The sequence below is a fragment of the Lycium barbarum genome, chromosome 7 (genome assembly GCF_019175385.1).
Source record: "Lycium barbarum isolate Lr01 chromosome 7, ASM1917538v2, whole genome shotgun sequence".
In the NCBI taxonomy this organism is placed as follows: Eukaryota; Viridiplantae; Streptophyta; class Magnoliopsida; order Solanales; family Solanaceae; genus Lycium; species Lycium barbarum.
Window position 1 is genome coordinate 132270132 of NC_083343.1, and position 21226 is coordinate 132291357.

At 33.8% G+C, this 21226-nt stretch overlaps 1 protein-coding gene across 1 annotated transcript; it reads left to right on the top strand.

Annotated features, from left to right (window-relative positions):
- Window positions 1–16099: 16099 nt before the first annotated feature.
- LOC132604508 (F-box/kelch-repeat protein At3g23880-like) lies at window positions 16100–18207 on the top strand. Its single transcript, XM_060318047.1, has one exon. It carries the CDS (start codon window positions 17017–17019, stop codon window positions 18190–18192), a length of 1176 nt encoding a protein of 391 aa, XP_060174030.1. The 5' UTR covers window positions 16100–17016; the 3' UTR covers window positions 18193–18207.
- The last annotated feature ends 3019 nt before the right edge of the window (window positions 18208–21226 follow it).

A 21226-nucleotide genomic window follows, 5' to 3' on the forward strand; every position in this document is an offset into this window, starting at 1 on the left:
TTATGCTATATGTTCTTGTTTTACTCTGAAAGTCCATTGGGTTTTTAATATTTATGTGTCATCCTGGAAACAGCCTCTTGCAGAAATGCAAGGTAAGGCTGCGTACAATAGACCCTTGTGGTCCGGCCCTTCCCCGGACCCCGCGCATAGCGGGAGCTTAGTGCACCAGGCTGCCCTTTTTTTTTTATGTGTCATTTACCTTTAGACTAGAATGATGAATCTTTCTAGTTTCTATATAATTGGACAAAAATTAGTTCTTATACTTCCTTGCTTCAAGACATGTTGTGTTGGAATGCATTACTCTCTAGAAATCTTCTTTCTACATCCGTATTGTCTTTATTCTCAAGTTTCTTACTGGAGACTGTTCACGATCTAATAATATTGAGGTGCAGTCACCATCGTGATTGATATACTAACTGAAAAAACAGAAGTATTCGAAAAGAAAGAACGTGTAAGATTCTTCTGTTGCTGCGCTTCAATAAACTGTGTTTTGAAGTTGTTTCTTTCAAGGGCTCGAAGTCCAAGTGGGAATTGATTTATTACAAGGTCAAATGAGTTTTACACATGAAAGAATAAATAAATGATGGAGATGGTTCAACAGACTGCCATTCTGCTTGGACTCGTTTATTTGTTAGCTTTGCTTGAAACAATAGAAGCAACAAGGCAATACTAGAGATCGTCATTCTGATGTATCATCTCCTTGAAGTCATCCGTTGAAATTACCGAACCCTTATTCCTAGTGAGCGATGTTACATCAACTTTGACCTTATAAGCACTTCCACGTCTTCTTTTCTCAACCAATTCAAGCTGGAGCTTAAAGTACATTTTCGAACCTCACCTTTTTGGCCAAGAGGACTTAAAAAAAGTTGATAAGCCATTACGCTTTCTGGAGATGTTATTGAACATTTTCTGCTTATACTCATTCTTTGGAGCACAGTTGCTCTTTTTCTCCTTGTTGTTCTTAAAAAGCATTTATGCAAGTTGCAATATGATAATCGGCCCAAAAATAGCATAAAATAAGATAGAAAGTGGAGGAGAGGGTGGCAATAGTGGATTGTGTTCTTGCCAATTGCTCTCCACATAATTCTGAATTACCCAGAGAACTGTTGGAAGTAAAGTTGACATCGCCAGGAACCGAACTGCTGAAATTATTGTAGGTAACATTAAATTCTGCCAACTTAGCTGTTCTTTCTCATCCAAAAAAAAATAGCAACCTGAGATGCCTTGATTTGTTCCTGTATAGTATCTCTGCAACATTCCTCCTTCACCACAAATTTTGTCTAATATCATCCTAGAAGTAACTTGAACATGTTGGCAATTTGTATATTAAAATCCAAATTTTAAACGACAATTCTGGCCTGGATAAAAGCTTCGTAGGGGATAAAAGTGAACAAAAGAAAACAGACGATAGAAGGATTTATCAAAGAAAATGTAATTTGCCTAACTATTTTCTTTAGGAAGCTTCCATTCATTAATAAAATGAACACGTTTAATGGATATGCAAATAATTTTTTTTGTACTTCAAGGCATAATTATATAAAAAAATGCAAATAATTTTCTTTTTTGAAAATAATCAGGAACTTTCTGATGTCTGATAGGATTACTTGGAAGATGCTTAGGAGGACCAACATGTCCTTGATGGTGTTAAGAGTAGGAAGGGAAGAAACCTAATCATAGATGACAATGAATTTACTGATTGAGAAACAAATAAATGCAAGAAGTAGATTATTTAGTATTGTTTCTGGACCTTTCAATGTTGTGTGACCTGTGATGAAATTGTTTAGTCCTTTTTTTTCTTTTCTGCTTAGTGTCTACAGTTCATGTCGTGTTGATCAACAAACTGCTCCATTATTATCATTTAACTTTTGTTTGAAGTGATGATATCCGTACTTGTATGGTTTTATCCTTATTTTGTTTTCTTGTAATTTATCTGTTACGTTAACCCTCTACACACGGCCCTAGGGACATCTATTACCCAATGCTTTAGCTCAAACTTCACTATAACAGTAAAACAGTCTTTGTATGAAGGAACACCTTCAGTCTGCATCCAGCGGATTTCTTCGACATGAAAATTCTCAAGGGTGATCTTGGTATCATTTATATTGTATGTCTCGTGAAATGTAAATATTATTTCAGCTTTTATTTCTTAGAGTGGAAATTTTTCACCATTGGGTGATGAGGCATATTGACCACCTTCTCCCTTCAGTTTAATTGCAAACACTGAATACGAGCGAACTTCAGGAGCGCGGAGTACAACTAGAAGGAGGAATGAAATGGATATAGCTCCTGCTCGCATGGCTATAAAGTGTAGTACGTGCAAGCAAACAGGTCATAACAAGAATCGCTGCCACGATAGAAATCAGTAGTTGTTGTTGCTTATTGGTTTTTATGTTTTTTCTTAACTTGTACAATTGTTGTTTCTTTATGTACTCTTTCAAGAATATATAACATGTCTTGTGCAGTTTAATAGTTAGTATGTAATTTAACATTTATCATTCAGTTAATATGTGACGTTTATTTAACTTATATTTAATTTTTTATTTATGTTCGCATATATAACACATTTAATTATTTGCATGTGTTAAAATATTTATTTGAGTTAATCATGCTTTAAAAATTTAAAAAATCAATAAATTTTTTTATTAAAAACATAACCGAATATGATTTAAATCTAGACAACGTCTTATAGAGTGAGTATTTGGAAAACGGGAAAAAAATATGGAAAATTTATTTACAAGTATAACGTGGATCAGTCCACGTTATACAAGTTATAATTGTATAACGTGGACTGATCCACGTTATACAATTTAAATTGTATAACGTGGATCAGTCCACGTTATACTTGTAAATAATTTTATTTTATTTTCGTTTGTCTGACAATTTAAAAAAAAAAAAAATTGGGGTATATCGTGGATCAGCCCACGATATACCCCTTTTGGTATAATAAATTTTAAACGTTCCCTTTTGGTAAAAACCGTGTATTTTTATACCCTTTAGGCTCCGGACTCACAAGTTTCTTCCTTCTCAAATTTGTGAAGCTATGTTCATCTCCGGGCACACGGTGCATTGTTTATCTTCCGTGTGGTCATTTGCAGCCTACTTTCGTTGTGGGCTACATCGACTATCAAGCAGATGCAAAAGTTACAAAAGAAGATGAGCAACTTACGTATAGTTATACATATATATATATATATATATATATATATATATATATATATATATATATATATATATATATATATATATATATATATATAAATAGACAGAGGCGTATGTAGCTGATAACGTCCAAATACACTCCTCAAAGAGAAAGTGTACACGGTCGTATGCAATATATTTACCCAACTATGAGTCGGGGTCGATCCCACAGGGAACAATATGCTAGGCGATTAAGAAAGTAAGGAACTTTCACCAACTACGCTAAAGCCAAACGATAGGTAATATTTTGGTTTTTGAGAAAATTATGACTAATGCGGAAATGTAAACTAACCTAGAAAGCAAGTAAAATGATCAATGGCCACAAGTTTGGATAATAGGAAATTACACTCAAGTAACGATCCAACGTATTTTATGATTTTACAACTAAGAGCGGGTTTGTGTCAATAGATAATGATTTCTCAAATCCCATTGAAAGTCTTCCAACCAAATCAATGAATTTCACTCTAAGCTTTTCCAAGCCTTAGAGTGTGATATTAGGCACAATCAATTTAATCTCAAGTAACTATCCTCTTCCGAGCTCAAGTTATTAGATGAGTTTAATGACCCAAATTCTTGTTAATTAATCTTTCCCAACCTAGATTTCCTTTTCCAAGCTCAATCTAAGTAAATGGGTGAGTCCTAGGGTTAGCTAATCCCTTTGGAAACATTCAAGAACGAGATTAATTAAATCAACAAAGACCCACTTCAATAGCAATAAAAATCATTCAATACATAAGCAAAACAAGAGTTTCATTCAACACTTTAATCATAGAATATTTCCATAAACAAGATTCAAGTGAAGAAAATAAATACTACACACTTAGATATACAATACAAAACAAGGAATTGAAGAAAGGTTTAAGAATTATCTCATTAAAGAACTCCAATCTTCTCCTCCAATGGTGTAGGTGAAAGAAACCCTAGCCTCCAAGCTTGTAAAATGGCAAAAGATGAAAATGATATGCCCCAAATCTCTCTTTTGTAGCTGCCCTCTATTTTTCCAAGTCCAAAAAATTGTCAAAATCTGCCCCTATATTTCTGTTTTTGCAATTCTGCCCGTTTTTGCAAAACTGTCCACTTTTGACAGTTTTGCAAATCTGTCCCGTTTTTGCAAAACTGTCCAGTTTTGACAGTTTTGCAAAAATGTCCAGTTTGACCTCTTTTTGACTTTCTTTTCACTTGGTATCTTCCGATCACTCATTTCAGCTACTTGGCTTGTTTTGCTCTATTTTGTTCCATTTTGGTCCATTTTGATCCATTTTGCTCTTTTATGCTCTCCGGGCATCTTTTCCTACAAAACAACATAAAAACACAAAAAGTAACAACAAAAGTGCTTAAGGAGTCACAAAAGCTTAAGGAATTAGCGTCGAATATCGCGTAATTTCACGACTGATCAGTAGCCTATAAGGTTGGGGTTCAACTGAACTCCAAACTTTGGACGCGGAGCCTAAATTTATGTGTAAAAAATTATTAAAATTGCAATAAATAGTAGATATGAACCCCTAACTTTAAAATATAATGGGTTCAATGTTAAAAATCTATAGATTGAACACATAAAATTTAAATCAGTTGAACACATAAAATATATGAACACATATATATTATCTATACACTGATGATATAGTGGGCTACATCAGCTGTAAACTAGATGCGTGGACCGTATAACTATACAGTACATATACATTATCTATACACCGATGATACAATAGGCTACATCAACTGCAGACTAGATGCGTGGGTTGTACATATAAGTTTTTTCCCCTATAAAAAAAAAAAGAAAAAAGTTGTAGTCTATTGCAACTCACTTTTTTTTTGTTTTTCATCCAGTGTGGCGGTATCCGGTATCCGCATTGGGGGCCCGATTATCCGGATTCGCTCAGCGTAAGAGCCATTTTAAGAGGAAAGCGTTCCCTAACAAGTTTTTTTCCATTGCAACTCACATTTGTTTTCTCTTTATATAAACATTTGTTTATGTTTTCTTGTGAATTTTCTGATGGACACAAGGATAGTCATAGAACCTTATCTGTAAATGATGTTAAGGCATGAGATATAGGGATATCCTATGCCACCCTGTCCCTTAATTAAGCAATCACTTCATGTGAATTTTTGTCTCTCAACTCTCACTGCACCCCCGTCCAAACCCCCTTAATGATGTCTCTCTTCTTCTTCTTCTTCTTCTTTTTTTTTTTTTTTTTTTTTTTTGCATTTGATCAAAAGGTGAGTTGATTTTGTAACTAACAAAGTAATCTTAAGTCCCATCATGATTTTTAAACATTTGTCTTTTCATTCTTTGATTTCTTTATTATGGAAGAATTAACCTCGCCCATCTAACGGCTTAAATTAAAAATAACCGGCAGGTGTATAATATATATATATATATATAGACACACACTAGGAAATATAAACAATGAATTCGCTCGGCTATTTCTTTAAATATTCCTACAAAGCATTTGGTATTCAATACTTATTGGTCTGGTTAATATTAGATTCGACTCATGTAGTACACATTAAAGTAGGACGTGTACCAAGAGTTTTTGCAAGGATCCCATTCATAATATATCTATCCCGCCACATTCTTTGGTTGTTAATATCTGGTGTTAAAACTTCTTCACCATTTTGGTATTTTCGTTTCTTAATATCAGCGGAGGTTTATTACCACACAATTCATATGACTAAACTTGAATTACAAGGTTGAAGTAATAACTTCAAAAAGTTCTCAAAAATCTTAGGTTCAATTATTTCTGTAGAACAGTATTTTCTTAATTCTTTTAAAATAGTAATGACCTACAGGTCGATAGTTAGGTGGTATCAATTTGATTTATTTTCTATCTATGATCTTTTATAATAATGGATAATTATACATCCAATATTTTATTTGAACGATAAACGAACATGTGTTCTGCTATTATTTGTTAAAAAAAAGGAGGATGGGACCCTGTATCGAAATTTTCAATATTTGGAATGACGTAGTACTGAGCAAAAAAAGAAGAAAAAGAGAAGAAGGAAGAAACCAAATAATTGTTCTATTAATTTTTATAATAATAAAAAAAATCATTATTGTTGGACGATGCCTAAATTACTTTACTTATTGTTATTGTTACTACTATATAGAAGCACGAGTAGGGGTCCTTCTTCGTCGTCTGTTGATGGGCCCCATAAAAAAAAAACTTTTGACCCCATATTAAACAGGCCTTAAAAAAAAATTGTGGATCCTATATATATTAAACAACAATTAATATTTTAAAAAAAATATTGTGGGTCAAACCAACCAATATTAAAAAAAAAAAAGTGTGGTCCCCATATTAAACACAAACCATACTACTATATAGAAGCACCAGTTGGTGCACTTTTTCGCCGTTCGTTTGTGGGCCCAAAAAAAAAATTGTGGGTCCACATATTAAACACAAACCAACCAATATTAAAAAAAAAAATAGAACCCACCATCTCCAAATTCACGGAGAAAAAAAAAGTGAATCCCATATTAACAAAATCAAGAAATATATAAAAAAAAGGGAATCCTAAATTAAAAAAAAAACACGTGCAGACTTTGTATTCGTAGCAAACACTAATATAATAAAGTATTATATTGTGGGCCAAACCAACCAATATTAAAAAAAAAAAAAAAAGTGTGGTCCCCATATAAACACAAACCATACTACTATATAGAAGCACCAGTTGGTGCACTTTTTCGTCGTCCGTTTGTGGGCCCAAAAAAAATTGTGGGCTCACATATTAAACACAAACCAACCAATATTAAAAAAAAAAGTAAAAAAAGTGGAACCCACCATCTCCAAATTCACGGAGAAAAAAAAAGTGAACCCCATATTAAAAAAATCAATCAATATAAAAAAAAAAGTGAATCCCATATTAAAAAAAAAATAATGTAAAAAAAAAACTTGCAGACTTTGAATTCGTAGCAAACACTAATATAATAAAGTATTAGATACGGAGCACAAACTACAATGTTATATTAATCGTGTTTTGAATATTAAAAAAATATATAAAAAAAGTGGACCCCATATTAATAAAATCAAACAATACTTAAAAAAAGAAGTGAATCCCATATTAAAAAAACAAACAATGTTAAAACAAATTGTGGGCCCATATTAAACACCAACCAGTATTAAAAAAAACAAGAAGAAAAAAAGTAAAACCCACCACATCTAAAAATAAAATTGTGGACCCCATATATGTTAAACAACAACCAATATATTTTTTTTAAATTATGGGCCCCATATTAAACACTAATCAGTATTAAAAAAAAAAAAGTGTAACGCACCACATCCAAACTCACGGGAAAAAAAAGTGAACCCCATATTAACAAAATCAAGCAATATTAAAAAAGAAAATGAATCCCATATTAAAAAAACAAATAATGTTAAAAAAAATTGTAGGCTCATATTAAACACCAACCAGTATTAAAAAAAAAAAAAAAAAAAAAAAAAGTGGAACCCACCACGTCCAAACTCACAGGAAAAAAAAGTGGACGTCATATTAACAGAATCAAGCAATATTTAAAAAAAAAGTGAATCCCATATTAATAAAACAAACAATTTTAAAAAATAAATGCTTAGAAAATCAAACAATTAAATCAATAATGATAGACTCATTGCCACATGCGTATCAACCCATTAGTGGGAGCAAATGAAATTATTGTACAACAACATACTTAAAATACTTATATATTAAAATAAGATAGAATTTAAATACTTTTTCATTTTTTTCTTACTCTAATAAATGTGAAAAGAGATTAATGTCATAAAAGAAAAAATAATATTAAATGGAGATCAAATAATTAATAAGCTAAATTAGTGAAATTATAATTCTAATTGACGTTTCCTTAAAAAAATCATGTAAAAAACAACATGACAAAAAAAATGAGTTAAACAAAAAATATTTACTAAAAATTAAAAAATAGAAGTTCTTCATGGCCTCATATTAAACATCAACCAGTATTAAAAAAAAAAAAAGTGAAACCCACCACATCCAAACTCACGGGAAAAAAAAGTGGACCCCATATTAACAAAATCAAGCAATATTAATAAAAAAAATGAATCTCATATTAAAAAAACAAACAATGTTAAAAAAAAGTGCTTAGAAAATCAAACAATTAAATCAATAATGATGGACTCATTGCCACATGCGTATCAACTCATTAGTGGGAGCAAATGAAATTATTGTACAGCAACATACTTAAAATACTTATATATTAAAATAAGATAGAATTTAATTACTTTTTCATTTTTTCCTTACTCTAATAAATTTGAAAAGAGATTAATATCAAATGGAGATCAAATAATGAATAAGGTAAATTAGTCAAATTATAATTCTAATTCACGTTTCCTTAAAAAACCATGCAAAAGATAACATGACAAGTAAATTGAGTTAAACCTATAATACGAAGTGTTGGGCCCGTGCGCAGCACGGGTATAAGCCATCTAGTTACTACTTAGAAGAGGGAGTTTGGTCGTCCCTCTTCGTCGTCCGTTGATGGGCCCCATTAAAAAAAAATTAGGCCCTATATTAAATAGGCCCTAAAAAAAAAATTGTGGATCCCATATATATTAAACAACAACTAATATTTTAAAAACATTGTGGGCCCCATATTAAATACAAACCAGTATTATAAAAAAAAAGTGAATCCCATATTTAAACAATGTTAAAAAAAAGTGGGCCCCGTATTAAACACCATGCGTATTCGTAGCAAACACTAATATAATAAAGTTTTAGATACGGAGCACAAATTACAATGTTATATCAATCGTGTTTTGAACATAGTACATATAAAAAAAAAAAAATTGGGCCCCATATTAAACAGGCCCATAAAAAAAAATTGTAAAAAAAAAAATTGTGGGCCCCATATATATTAAACAACAACTAATATTAAAAAAAAATGTGGGCCCCACATTAAACATCATCCAGTATTAAAAAAAAGGTGGAACCCACCACATCCAAACTCACGGGAAAAGAAAAGTGAACCCCATATTAACAAAATCAAGTAATATTAAAAAAAAAAAAGTGAATCTCATATTAAAACACAAACAATGTTAAAAAAAATTGTTGGCCCCATATTAAATACCGTGCGTATTCGTAGCAAACACTAATATAATAAAGTTTTAAATATGGAGCACAAACTATAATGTTATATTAATCGTATTTTGAACATAGTATCCCATATTGACAAAATCAAGCAATATATATAAAAAAAAAATGAATCTCATATTAAAAAAATAAACAATGTCAAAAAAAAAAGTGCAGACTTTGTATTCTTAGCAAACACTAATATAATAAAGTTTTAGATACGGAGCACAAATGACAATGTTATATCAATCATGTTTTGAACATAGTATCTATAAAAAAAAAATAAAAAAAAATTGAGCCCCATATTAAACAAGCTCATTAAAAAAAATTGTAAAAAAAAATTGTGGGCCCTATATATATTAAACAACAACTAATATTTAAAAAAAATGTGGGTCCCATATTAAACATCATCCAGTATTAAAAAAAAAAAGTGAAACCCATCACATTCAAACTCACGGGGAAAAAAAAAAGTGGAACCCATATTAACAAAATCAAGCAATATTGAAAAAAAAAAAGTGAATCCCATATTTAAAAAACAAACAATGTTAAAAAAAGATGTGGGCCACATATTAAACACCATGCGTATTCGTAGCAAACACTAATATAATAAAGTTTTAAATACGGAGCACAAACTACAATGTTATATTAATCGTGTTTTGAACATAGTATCTCATATTGACAAAATCAAGTTATTATGTTCACTAAATATACTTAAAATATTTATATTTTAAAATAAGATAGAATTTAATGCAAAAGACAACATGACAAGTAAAATGAGCTAAACCGAGGATATTTACCAACAATTAAAAAATAGTATTTCTTCGTTTAGATAGAAAATTAATTTCTACAACAAGTCTTCTCTTTTAAAAAATATTAATAAATTTGTCGATTGTGTACTCGTAGCAAACATTAATATAATAAAATTTTATATACGGAGCACAAACTATAATGTTATATTAATCATGTTTTAAACATAACATATACACTATATATATATAATCACTATTCAAAGACAACTACATACACATAGATGCATTATAATCTAAAGTGTTGGACCCGTGCGCAGCACGGGCATAAGCCGTCTAGTCAATTAAATAAAAATGAAACTTGGGTGCTGATAACGTGTAGCCATTTGCAAGGATGGGATAATCATATTGTTACGTGTCCTTCCAGTGGTTTCTAACAAATGAAGTTAAGGAATTTAGGATAAAAGCTTATCTGAAAATTATGTGGTTAATGAATTAGATACTTGGACTAATTGAATGCACTCAACCCCTTAATTAAAAACATAAAACATAACTTCATACTCTTAAATTTTATCTCACCCCACCACCACACTCCCACCTTTTACTTTACTAGACGGCCTATGCCCGTGCTGCGCACGGGCCCAACACTTTAGATTATAGTGCATCTATGTATATGTAATTGTTTTTGAATAGTGATTATATATATATATATTATGTTCGTAACACAATTAATATAACATTATAGTTGTGCTCCGTATCTAAAATTTTATTATATTAATGTTTGCTACGAATACAAAATCGGCAAATTTATTAATATTTTTTAAAAGAGAAGATTTGTTTAAAAGGAAACTATTTTCCTCTCTTTGAGATAAAACAATAGCAATATTTAAGCATCAATTGATACTTTCAATTTTAATTCGATTAATTTAAAAGTATAAAATACTTATTATTTTTTATCAAATTTTGATTTGGATAATTCAAATTCAAATTAGTAAATTAATTTACATGTTTAAAACGAAACAAAGTAGAAATTGATTTTCTATTTAAATGAAGAAATACTATTTTTTAATTTTGGTAAATATTCTCGGTTTAGCTTATTTTGCTTGTCATGTTGTCTTTTGCATGGTTTTTTAAGGAAACGTCGTTTAGAATTATAATTTGACTTGTTCACCTTATTCATTATTTGTTCTCCATTTGATATATTTTTTTGTACAACATTAATCTCTTTTCACATTTATTAGAGTAAGAATAAAAATAAAAAGTAATTAAATTCTATCTTATTTTAAAATATAAATATTTTAAGTATATTTATTTTAGTGAACATAACAAATAAATGACATGGCGGAATAGTAAATACAACAGTTTAATATCTAGATTAGATCTCAGGCTAATAAAAAAAAAAAAAAAACTGTATGGTTTGACTACTTATTTTTTGGAAGAAAAGCAATTTGATTTGCTCCCATTAATGGATTGATACGCACGTGGCAATGAATCCATCATTATTGATTTAATGAGATACTTTGAAAATTACATGAATATTGTTTGATTTTTTGATATGGAGTGCACTTTTTTTTTTTTGGACATAATTAATTTGCACTATTTTTATGCATACACACACACATATATATATATATATATATATATATATATATATATATATATATATATATATATATATATATACACACACACACACACACTATGTTCAAAACACTATTAATATAACATTGTAGTTTGTACTCCGTATCTAAAACTTTAGTATATTAGTGTTTACTACGAATACAAAGTCTGCACTTTTTTTTTTACATTTTTTTTTAATATGGGGTTCACTTTTTTTTTTTTTTTTTTTTGATATTGCTTGATTTTGTTAATATGGGGTCCACTTTTTTTTTTACAGTGAGTTTGGAGATGGTGGGTTCCACTTTTTATTTTTTATTTTTTTTATATTGCTTGATGTTGTTTAGTATGAGGTCCACCCTTTATGGGGTGCACCTTTTTTTTTGACATTATTAGTTTGTATTATTTTTATGCATATAATATATCTACATATACTATGTTCAAAACACGATTAATATAACATTGTAGTTTGTGCTCTGTATCTAAAACTTTATTATATTAGTGTTTGCTACGAATACAAAGCCATCACTTTTTGTTTTTAACATTATATTTTTTTTAATATGTTCACTTTTGTTTTTTGATATTGCTTGATTTTGATAATATAGGGTCCACTTTTTTTCCCATGAGTTTGGAGATGGCGAGTTCCACCTTTTTTTTTTTTTTATTGCTCGGTGTTATTTAGTATGGGGCCCACCCCTTTTTTTTAAGGGACAACGGACGACGAAGCATGGGTCTAAACCCATCCTTTATATAGTTTTTTTTTGTTTTTTTTATTTTTTATATTGCTTGGTGTTGTTTAGTATGGGGCCCACCCTTTTGGATATTATTAGTTTGCACTATTTTTATGCATATAATATATATATATATATATATATATATATATATATATATATATATATATATATATATATATATATATATATATATATATATATATATATTATGTTCAAAACATAATTGATATAACATTGTAATTTGTGCTCCGTATCTAAAACTTTATTATATTAGTGTTTGCTACGAATACAAAGTGTGCACTTTTTTTTTTACATTGTTTTTTTTTTAATATGGGATTCACTTTTTTTTTATATATATTGTTTGATTTTGTCAATATGGATACTATGTTCAAAACACGATTAATATAATATTGTAGTTTGTGCTCCGTATTTAAAACTTTATTATATTAGTGTTTGCTACGAATACGCACGTGGCAATGAATCCATCATTATTGACTTAATGAGATACTTTGGAAATTAAATGAATATTATTTGATTTTTTAATACGGGGTGCACTTTTTTTTGGACATTATTAATTTACACTATTTTTTTAATATTAGTTGTTGTTTAATATATATGGGGCCCATAACTTTAAAAAAAATTAGAACGGATATATATATGCCATAGAATTATGGGGCCCATAATTATTTTTTTATATTAGTTGTTGTTTTTAATATATATGAGTGGGGCTCACAATTTATTTTTTATTAAATTGAAAACGGATGACAAAAAAGTGAGTTGAACTCACTCTTCTAAATAGTTAGAATGTATTCGGTATTTGAAACTCAATCAAAGTAATATAAGATTTGTGTTGAGTAGATTTAATATCAGAAGTGGATTCAAAACTTTGAAATATATGATTTTCGGATTTTAACCATTTGGAGTTACTGTGTTTTAACTTTATAATTTGAACATATTAAATGGAGTTTTCAAGGTGAATACAAATTTGAATCAAAGTTGTAAGATTTTGGTGAACCAATATCATAAAATAATATATATATGTCCCTGTTCACTATAGAAATAAAATGCTTTATACTGAAATTTTTTAATCCGGAAAACTTAATAAAAAACATATCATCAATGGTGAAGGATTCCGACCATTTATCCCAACCTCCATGATCCCATCCCCAATTTTGGCCTCTCTTTTCTTGCATTTGACAAAAATGGAACTCAAAAGTGTGTTGCTTTTTCTACTCATATAAGTAATAGCAATACATAAAGACTAAGAGCCCGTTTGGATTGGCTTATAAGTTGTTTATAAGTTGCTTATAAGCTGTTTTCAGCTTTTTTGAGTGTTTGGCTGGCCAGCTTAAAGTCATTTTGTGCTTAAAATAAGTTCAAAACATAATTGGGCCCATTTGACTTATCTTATCTAAAGCAGTTTATAAGCTGAAAACAGCTTATAAGCCAAAAAAAAATAAGTTGGGGTAGCAAAAAAAATAAGTTAGACTACCCCAACTTATTTTTTTTAGCTTATAAGCTGTTTGCAGTTTATTGGCATAAGCCCATCCAAACAGGCTCTTAACACATAACATTGCTCCCCATTGTCTAGTTGTCCCTTAGTTTCCATCTTTGGATTCTCATGCATCAGTGCCACACCTTTTGAATTCTTTTTAACTTTTTTACAATTTGATCATATTGATTACAAAGTGGCAGTGGATCAATTTTCCTCACCAGCGGTCTTTTCAATCAGAGCTCGTTGTACTGGACTGGCCTATTGAGATTTACATCTTCTGTGTAATTTGCGAGCTATTTTACAGTGAGCAGGTTACCTACTGCGCAAACAGAAAGGTAGCAACTTACAGGTTTTCCTGGAGGTTCCAAAAAAAAAGAATTATACAGCGGCAGTCAACCTTTTAAAAAGAAAGATAAATAATTATCTATAGTGAAGAAATTAACAAATACAAGAATTTAAGATTATGACAATGTAGAAGTCAACAAATCACAAATAGTTATTTTCCTAAAATATTTACGACGTAGTTTATTTTGTTCTTTACTTATTTGTTCATTTCAAGTACCACAGAGTTGACATTTTAGTAGATTCCTTGCCTTTTTTTTTTTTTAACTTTAAATCGATTACCTTTTTTTCTTTTTTCTTTTTCTTTTTCACTTTAGATAGATACCTTGAGGAACTGAACAAAGTTATAGATTTGCACTCTCGATCATTGACGTTTTACGTTTACGTACATCTAATTACCTTCCATTTTACATAAAAACTGTACATATTTGTAACTCAAATTTAGTTAATTATTTAAATAATCATTCAAGTTATGAAAAATAAAGTAGTAGAGTAACTTTGATTTTTTTTATAATAATAAAATCATCCAAATTAACCCGACCTTTCCCATATAGAAGCCGAGTCAATCCAAAAAATGATATTGACAATGAACCTCAGCAAAAAAAAATCCTCATTAACATCCTAATATTTATACATTTTAATATGCAACCAATTCCTCCAAATTTGAGACTCCTAAATCAAGCCATAAAAAAAAACGAAAATTTACATAGTAAAATATATGGATTACTAAACTTAAAACAAAATTCCTGATAATTAGGAAAGATGGATATATAACTTTTTTCACATCAATAATGATGTACCTATACTCTTTAAAAGACTAGCTCAATTCCGAATAAGTTGGATCGGTTATATGAATCATTATTGTTTCATTTAAGCTCAACTCATATCATTATCATAGCAAACTCGGTCTGCGCGAGCCAACTCACATTCCCATCCCAATTCCGAATAAAGGAAGAAGAGTTGTTGTTAACCAACAACCAATATAAAACTTGTCAATTTATGATCATAAATCTTCATAATATTTTCTTTAAAAAAATAATATCTACTCCAGTAAGATAAGGTATTATTTCACTGTTGAATGATAGTTTGTCATGTTTCTATTCTGAATAAAGGAAAAGTAATAATTAAATAAGACGAATTGATGAATATTACTTTATTAATTTGGAGGGGACAAAACCTTACAAACAGGTCCAATTTTCATGAATGGGAATTAAAAGTTGGCTAGATTCTCTAATTAAGGTGCTTGTAATAGTAGCAATGCTAATAGACAAACAGTGGGAAAGTGGGTGTGTTGACCCCAGCCACCAACATGTTTGCAGGAATTTGGAAACTTAAGTACACTTTTTAATTTGGTTTTATTAGTTCTTTGGTGACTTGAACTCCTAACATCTTGATTGGAAGTGGTGTACTCTTGCCACTGATGCAACCTCACTTACCATAGTTTGTTATTCAAATTACCTCACAATGCTTGTGTCTGGCTCTTTACAAGTTTGCCTTCTATTTCTGGTGGTTTCCATATGCAGATAACTCCAGCAGCCATTGCACATCTTGGTGTGATTCATTTCTCTGCTGCACCTGTGGTACATGCTCAACACCAGAAGAGGATGAACCATTGAACTATACATCGAAAAGATGTTATATTATACATTTCTTGAACTTCAATTTCACCTGAGTTTGCATAGACCAGTTAGCTTCCGTTAAAAATAACTGGAAAATAGTTGATTCCTCTTAGATGTTGTTAAGGTTGTCATCGAACTCAGTGTATCGATCCATAGAAGAGACCTGTATGCTTCTTGAAGAAGAGCTGCTTTTTTGTACTCTCTTTAGTTCCATGTGACAAACAAATCAAAGTTGCTTTAAATTAGACGATGCAACAAAACCAATTCTTTGGCAAATATATCAAATCCCATTAGAAGAACATGTTGAATTCTGCTAACTTGGGTTTATGAGTGAAAATCTAGTTAAATGTGATTTAGTACAAAGTGCATACTTGCCAAAATTGTTTATCATATATAGACAACCTGATTTTCCTAGTTACTTCCAGCATTGGTTTGTTTGACATATTTCTGCCTAATCACTTGCGTTTCTCGAATTGGTGCTTAACAACAGTGTACTTAATGAAACAATAAAAAATGAATTGGCATAATCTTTCCTTCTCATCCAGACATCCACCATGGTTTGGCCAATTAATAAATGTTCTGTTTTGCCTTTTCCTTTTTCTTACAAGTGGGGTGCTTCAATTTCAGTTAAAATCAAACTTGTCAGTTGATTAATCCGCCTAACAATTGAGGCATAGTAATAGATGTTGCACCAACCACCAAGTTCTTAAAATAGACTAAAAATAACGTAAACTGCAAAGTTTGTATTTTTAAATGTGTGTTCCCCTAAAATATTTTTTTATATTTCATAGTTCCGATTCCCCCGGATCAATAAGAGTATCCACTTAGCCATTTACATACTCTTAAGAAAATACGAACTCCTAAAAAAAAAATTGATTAAATTACTTATAATTAAATATATATTGAGATTTAATCACATAACACTTGATAGTGGCAAATCTAAAAATATAACATTAATTCTTTCTTGATTTGATAAGTAGACACTCTTTTGATAAAAAAAAAATAGCTAAGTGAACATTCTTTTTTATCCGAAGGGAGTATCAAATATCTGACAGACACCAAAATACTCATTTTTGACAAACTTAAAAAGACCAAAGCTCTGCTTAAATGATACTCACAGGAGCTACTTATTTTGAACCAAAGTGCACCTTCTGTGACAGTATCTATGCAAGTCCCTCTGAACCATGGCAACTAAACTGGTGGAATTCAACCCAAAACGGAGCAAACCCGCTATTCCTACTCAATTTCCATCAAGTTCAATCCCTATTTTGCCAGGAGAACTTATCACTGAAATACTTTCAAGGCTTCCAGTGAAATCTCTTTTGAAGTTCAGGTCTGCTTCAAAATCTTGGCTTGCTTTAATATCTAGTCCTGAATTTATCAAGAACCATCTTAGTATATCTGCTAATAACAAAGAATACACCCACCATAGGCTTATATTGAGTTTTCCTGGACCTAGATCCATTTACAATAATCTTAAGGACTGTTCCCTTGGCTCTTTACTGGATGGGTCTGTTGTGGAAGTATCAGAATTGAATCGCCCACCCGGGACTTTTTGGTTTGTTATGGGTTCTGTGAATGGATTGGTTTGTCTTGTCAGTGGATTGTGTATTTCTTTTGTCAATGAGAAAAAAAAAGTGGTTCTATGGAATCCATCTATTAGAAAGTACAAGAAATTGCCTGATCTTGGAACTAGTTTGAGCAAAGCTACCTGTGTCTTATTTGGCTTTGGGTATGATGAGTTCCATGATGATTATAAGGTGGTGGGGTTTTATTACTCTTTTGGCAATTTGTCTAGTGTTGAGGGCAAAATATATAGTCTAAAGGAGGATTCTTGGAGAAGCACCCATTATCCTCTTCCAGATGAGTTGCGATTCTATGGTAAGGGTATGTTTGTGAATGGGAAGCTTCATTGGACATATCGTGGTCGTAAGATCATACACATAATTTCTATTGATTTGGCTGATGAGAAATGGGAAAAGGTTGAGCCACCATGTTGGGGAGAAGAAGATGTTTTGATTTTGGATCTGGTAGTACTGGGAAATAATCTTTCTGTGATAAGACATGGTTATCCTCGAAATGTTAATCCCGACACAGATGTGTGGGTTATGAAGGAGTATGGGGTTAAAGAATCTTGGACAAAGATGTTTACCTTAAAATATCCTGTGTCGTCGCCACCCTTTTTAATTTCAAATAAAGATGAAATTTTGCTTATGTTTGGAAAAAAATTCTTGTTGTACAATCTGAAGGATGAATCTGTTTGCCCCGGATTCGGTAATCAATTGAATTTGTGTGTGAGTATAGGATATGTGCTTGAGTCCCAATGTTTATTACAAACCGTGGATGAGAATGCTTATTGATAAACGTGCAAGGAGCGCAAGTGACGGATGACTCCGCGTATGGCCAATTTGATTGAAAAAATATGATATAGATGACAAACTTACAATGGAAAATATCAATATTGAGATTGCTAGAACTGTATATATATATGTATTGTGTTACAAGTGTTCTTTTGAATAAAAGATCAACCAACCCCCCAAAGGAAGGAGGGAATGCCCTATTTATAGTGATGAACCCATGGGCCTTCCTCAATATGAAGTAATAAAATAATAATAAAAGGACAGCCCCTGTATGGATGTGATGGGATCTGACTGACGGCGCCGTCTGACACACGCATAGTTGGTAGCCGACCATGATGTGACACCACTGCTGCGCCCCAGTAACGGTCATAACGGACCAACGGACTCACGGGTACCGGACTTCCGGTGGTAACCCCCCGGAAAGAGATCCGAACCTTCGGTGGCTTAAAAACCGGGACCGATGATGCTTCCGCTCGGCTTTGATCCGAATGCTTATCCGGAAACCCGATGCTTATACACGAACTTTCCCTCCTTTTCCTCCTCCGAGCCACGGTTACCCCGGATTGGCCCTCATCCGGTTTTCACCGTATACAGATAGCCCCGCGCTTCCCGGACCAACGATCTATCGGAGTGATGGGAAGTGAATGAATCGTACATCCGGCCACCCGGTCGGCCAATTCTTACCACTTTATTTTGGCGGGAACGGCTCCGTTTCGTCTTCCTTTTTGCCGCCCACGTGTCCAATTCTGGTTTGTTCGTTCCTGTCAACCGCCTTTTACACGTCGTTTCGCATTAATGTCGCAACACGTGGCGATCCTCGATTGGCCGCCCTCGATAATCGTTCCTCCCTTACGCCTATAAAAAGCCCCTCCTTTCCTCATTTTTCACTTTTCTGGTTTGCTCTCCCTTTTCTTCTTCCTTCTGTGCGTCAACAACCATCCTTTCCGTTCACAACTTCGTTGCCAAACCTTCTCTTACCAATACAAAAAAAAAAGAAAGGAAAGGGAATTAGCTTTGTCACTACTCTCGTCAATTGCTTCTTTGCTTCTTCAAATCGTCACTTCCTTCGTTTCCTTCACGCCATGTCTGAAACCACTTCTACAGACGTTCCTTCAATCTCGTCCCCGAGGGCCGAGGCCGTATCCCCGGTCAAACAAAAGGGTAACCCCGAAACTGCGGCCTCGGATATTATACCGGCAAAATTTAACTTCAACAAAGACCTGGAGGTAGAAAAACCCTCCGTCGTTTCAGACCGGGGATACGACGTGAGGCGATATCCCTCCTCTATAACCGAGGACAGGCTCGACACAGTCCGGACAGACTGCGGGTGGGACACACGCCCGGTAAGGGTTTTCGCACCCGGGCCGGATGAATCCATAACCGACCACTGGGAGGGGTTTTTGTACGTGTACACTTACCCCTTCACCCTTAAGCTCGATCCCCCGGTTGATCCGGTCATACTGGATATGCGCAGGACTTATGGCGTAACTTTGGCTCAGATCGGCCCAACTGTTTGGAGGGTCGTTGCCTGCCTCCGGTTGCTGGCCATCAGGGCTGAGAAGGAATTCTCATTGGGCCACCTAATACGCCTGTATTCCCCGAGGATATTCCGGGGTGGTGTCATAAGATTAACCAAGCGCAGCCGGAACCCGCTCTTCTCGAAGATGGACGAAGACCGGGACAGGGGGTGGTTGGAACGCTACGTCCGAGTAAAATCCGAGGACATAATCCCGGACTCCCATCAACCTTTTCCGGAGAAATGGAACGACAAACGTAAGTTCGATCCTTTGAGTAATCGTCATCATATGTTTAGTTGCTTACGGTATTGTTTTCTCACCACCCTTTCGCTACTTTACAGCAAACGGATTTGTTCCCCCGGTTATTCGAGATCTGACTGAGTGGGTCACGGCGCTCCTTAACCAGCTTCCCTATGAGGACCGGACTTGGGCCCACTTATCATTCGGTCGATGGATCGCTCAAAATCATGGTAATATTTGGCTTCCCTTTGATCTCGTTGCCTCTTTAGCCATTCGAGGCCGTCAATTTCCTTAACCTGCCTATGCTTTTGTCATTCAGGCTTGCCGAAGGGTTCAGTGGCATCTAGATCGGAGTCGGGGGCTGCTTCCCCTGCACCGGCGTCCGCGTTCGACATGGCGGGTTCCGCTCGCGTTCTCGCCGAAGCCGCCAAAAGGAAACGACCCCCCGAAAAGGGCCAACCGTCCAAACGAAAGAAAGCAAGGAGTGTAGCCCGGCCACCGAGGGAGGAGGTGGAGTCCGACATCATTGTTCGGAGGGTAGACTCGGCACCGTTAGCGGCCCCAGTACCCGAGGAGGCTGCCTCCGAACCACCCTTGCCTTCTATGAATGAAGGTATCTTAATTCCCGCTCTTCTTTCAAGCGCGGAAGAAATCCTTTCCCCGGCCCCTCTTCGGTCGGTTGACTTCGTCGACATTTCAGGTGAAACTTCTTCCGAAGATACTCCCCTGCAAAGGAGAAAAGGAGCCGGGGAAACGGCGGTTGCTGCAACCGATCAAGGGACCGTTCCAGTTCCGGAGACCGAAGCCCCTACTCAGGCTCGTCCATCGCCCGGCCACGAACTGGTTTCTACTTCCGAGCCCCCGGCCCTCGCCAGGAATATTGAGTCTATACCGAGTTCGTCTACCCCTGCCCCGAGGGTTGCAGACTTCGACGATATATTTTCAGCCACTCCTCCGGCTACCGGTGAAGCTGCGGGTTTTGGTCATCTTCCAATTCCTCGGGTCACGAGGTCGGCCAACCGACAGTCAGAATCTGGCTCTAGGGATAACCTGGTGACCATCTTCCCAGCCCCGAGCGTTGAGCCGAGAAGGACCAGATCGGTCGTAGTCACCGTCCCCGAGGATTGTGGCTTTCTATCCCGTCCGGTAGGAGTGGCAAGTTATTTGCGCCCTCTTGTTTCCGACTCGGATAAGCGCAAAATGACCGGGGTCACTTGGCAATGCCTCATGAACGAAGGCATGCACGCGGGCAACCGGGTAGAACTTACAGCCATCTT